The 3,273-nt window shown below is 52.6% G+C and overlaps 1 protein-coding gene across 2 annotated transcripts in view; it reads left to right on the plus strand.

Annotated features, from left to right (window-relative positions):
* The window catches only part of Zscan10 (zinc finger and SCAN domain containing 10), a 7,395-nt gene extending 5,425 nt beyond the window's left edge, over positions 1-1,970 (plus strand). Inside the window, exons 5-6 of one of the 2 annotated variants that reach the window (XM_021221590.1) lie at positions 240-436; positions 533-1,919. In XM_021221590.1, coding sequence (XP_021077249.1) covers positions 240-436; positions 533-1,804 — 1,469 coding nt within the window. In that variant the 3' untranslated portion in view covers positions 1,805-1,919. Of the gene's footprint in view, positions 1-239 lie in introns of both variants that reach the window. The other variant, XM_021221589.1, reaches the window with a different exon arrangement.
* Positions 1,971-3,273: the final 1,303 nt, after the last annotated feature.

Genomic DNA, 3,273 nt, shown 5'->3' on the forward strand with positions numbered 1-3,273 from the left:
ACAGAGAAACCCTGTCTCGAAAAACCAAAAAAAAAAAAAAAAAAGACCCGACGCTGCTGCTCCTCCTCCTCCTCTTTTTGTTCTTTTGGGTTTCTATGAAGCCCTAGCTGTTCTGGCACTGTGTAGATCAGGCTAGTAGCAAACTCACAATTAATTCTACCTGCCTCTTCCTCCCAACTTGCTGGGATTAAAGGCGTGCGCCACTGTTCCGAACCCTCTGCATTTTGCTTCTTTCCCAGGATTTGGAAGCAAAATGCCTGACAATGAGGAACTTAAAGTTGAAGGGCCTAAAGTGACGACTTGGTCAGTCACTGGAGCAGAGTCCCAGACAGAGAAAGCTGAAGTCGCAGGAGAGCCTCTTACGCAGACCGTAGGGCAGGAGCCGAGCAGCGCTGGTCGGGGAGGTACTCCTGCTGGCAGCAGTGAAGTTGTGAAGGTTGGAGGCATTTCAGATGCCCCAGAGCCCCAGGCGGAGATGCAGTTCATATGTACATATTGTGGAGTGAACTTCCTGCAGATGTCTCATCTACAGGCCCACCAGGTACAATCTCACCCCAGCTTGCAACCTCACCCACGCTCTCGGTCCTTCCGGTGCCTATGGTGTGGGAAGACTTTTGGACGCAGCTCGATCCTCAAGCTGCACATGCGCACGCACACAGATGAGCGGCCGCACGCCTGTCATCTCTGCAACCGCCGCTTCCGCCAGAGCTCACACCTGACAAAGCACTTGCTAACACATTCCTCTGAGCCTGCCTTCCGATGCGCCGAGTGTAACCAGGGCTTCCAGCGTCGCTCCAGCCTCTTGCAGCACCTGCTGGCACATGACCAGGAACAGAATCCCACGCCAAACCCAGAAGACAAGACAAAAGTGCCAGAGGTGGCAGCTGTCCTCTGTTCCCACTGCGGGCAGACCTTCAAGCGGCGCTCTAGCTTAAAGCGTCACCTGCGTAACCATGCCAAGGACAAGGACCATCAGTCCTCAGAAGACCCTGGCAGCCTTAGCTCTCGCCAGGAGAGTAAGCCTTATGTGTGCAGTGACTGTGGCAAGGCCTTCCGACAAAGCAAGCAACTAATGATCCACATTAGGCGAGTCCATACCCGTGAACGACCCTTCTCCTGCCAGGTCTGTGGCCGCTGCTTCACCCAAAATTCCCAGCTGATCAGCCACCAGCAGATTCATACCGGTGAGAAGCCCCATGCCTGTCCTCAGTGCAGCAAACGCTTTGTGAGGCGAGCTGGCCTTGCTCGGCACCTGTTGACCCACGGTAGCCTCCGGCCTTACCACTGTGCCCAATGTGGCAAAAGCTTTCGCCAAATGCGAGACCTAACCCGACACCTAAGTTGCCACACAGGGGAGAAGCCCTGCCGATGCAACGAATGTGGAGAGGGGTTCACCCAGAATGCCCACCTGGCACGCCACCAACGCATCCACACAGGAGAGAAGCCCCACGCCTGTGACATCTGTGGTCACCGCTTCCGTAACAGCTCCAACTTGGCCCGCCACCGCCGCAGCCACACTGGCGAACGGCCCTATAGCTGTCCAACCTGCGGCCGCAGTTTCCGACGCAATGCACACCTGCAGCGCCACCTGATAACTCACACAGGGTCAAAGCAAGAAATGGAAGTCCCCCAGGAGTGCCCTGAGTGTGGCAAGAGCTTCAATCGCAGTTGCAACTTGCTGCGCCACCTGCTGGTTCACACGGGTGCAAGGCCTTATTCCTGTGTGCGGTGTGGCCGCGGCTTTAGTCGTAATTCACACCTGCTGCGCCACTTGCGAACCCATGCCCGGGAGACGCTGTACTAGGTGCTTCATCCAGCAACCCTGTCCCATGTGCACCTCTCTGCATGAATAAGATTCCCTTTGGTGTCCCCATCACACACATCTCCCAGTTCCTCCACCTTCGGCCTCCCCACCGTTTGCCTCTTACCTTGTTTTTAGAGTTTTGAAGTAAAGCTGCCTTCTCAAAATTGGTCCTGATTTTTTTTTTTTTTCTTTTTATCCTTTTTGAGGACAAGGTATCGTGTAGCTTGGGGTAACCTTGAACTTCTGTTCTTACTGCCTCCACCTTCTGAGTGTGTTTGGATTAGAGATCTATGCCACTATGTAGGGTTCATGTAGTGCGGGCATCAAACCTAGGACCTTTGAGTCAAACACAGAACCTAGTGAGCTCCCTTCCTCCATGTCCTGAGGATGCAGCCCCTGTGCTGCAGCACTGAGCCCAGCAGAATACAATCCGTCATCACATTCCTCTCCATGACGGCATGGCTCCATCTCCTTCACTTCTGCAGAAGGTCCTCTAACAGGGTGAAAGAGCGAGGGTGACCAACAGTGACAACCAACTGTGGGCAGAAGCCCAGCACTGCCACCTTGAGCCTCTTTCTGAAATCAGGGTTAACCAACACAACATCTCAGGCTTCCCGTGGCTCTAGGAACTTGTTAGAATCTGGGGTCTGGTGAGCTACGCTGGGAAACTTGCTGTACAGTCATGGTGATTTTCCCAGCCGAGCATTCCAGAGATTGAACATCTGCTAGCAAGGCAAAGGCTGTCTGCTGAGACCAGCTAACCATCCATAATCCTTTAATTCAATGCTGGTTTGAGCACAGTCCTGATGGCACACATCAGGAAGTCTCAGCTGCCTCTAAATCAGGTGATTTATGGTAAAAATTAGGATTAAAAAAGGAAGAAGCACAGTGGTGGCGCAGCCTTTAATCCCTGCACTCGGGGGCAGAGGCAGGTGGGTCTTGAGTTCGAGGCCAACCTTGTCTACAGAGTGAATTCCAGGATGACCAGGGCTACACAGAGAAACCATATCAAAGAAGAAGAAGGGATCTAGAACTTCTGTCAGGCTCCCTTCCTGTTTAGGTAGTTGGCTACTTTTCAAGAAAAAAGCTGGGTAGTTTTTCCTGGGGACCTCCCCCCCCCCCCCGAAATACTGCTACTTTATAGCAAGAATTAAGCTCCACCCAGGACTGAACCAAGAGCTGAGTGTACATAAAGGGGGAAGTACAAAGTGTGTGTGTGTGTGAGAGAGAGAGAGAGACAGAGAGAGAGAGTGCCGGGGTCACAGGTGTGTGTAACCTCCCTTGGCTTTTTTTTTTTTTTTTTATATGAGGACACTGTAGCTGTCTTCAGACACACCAGAAGAGGGCGTCAGATGGTTGTGAGCCACCGTGTGGTTGCTGTGGTTGCTGGGAATTGAAAACTCAGAGGAGCAGTCAGTGCTCTTACCCGCTGAGCCATCTCCAGCCCAGCTCTATTTCTTTTTCTTTTT

This window comes from Mus pahari, chromosome 21 (genome assembly GCF_900095145.1).
Source record: "Mus pahari chromosome 21, PAHARI_EIJ_v1.1, whole genome shotgun sequence".
Lineage (NCBI taxonomy): Eukaryota > Metazoa > Chordata > Mammalia > Rodentia > Muridae > Mus > Mus pahari.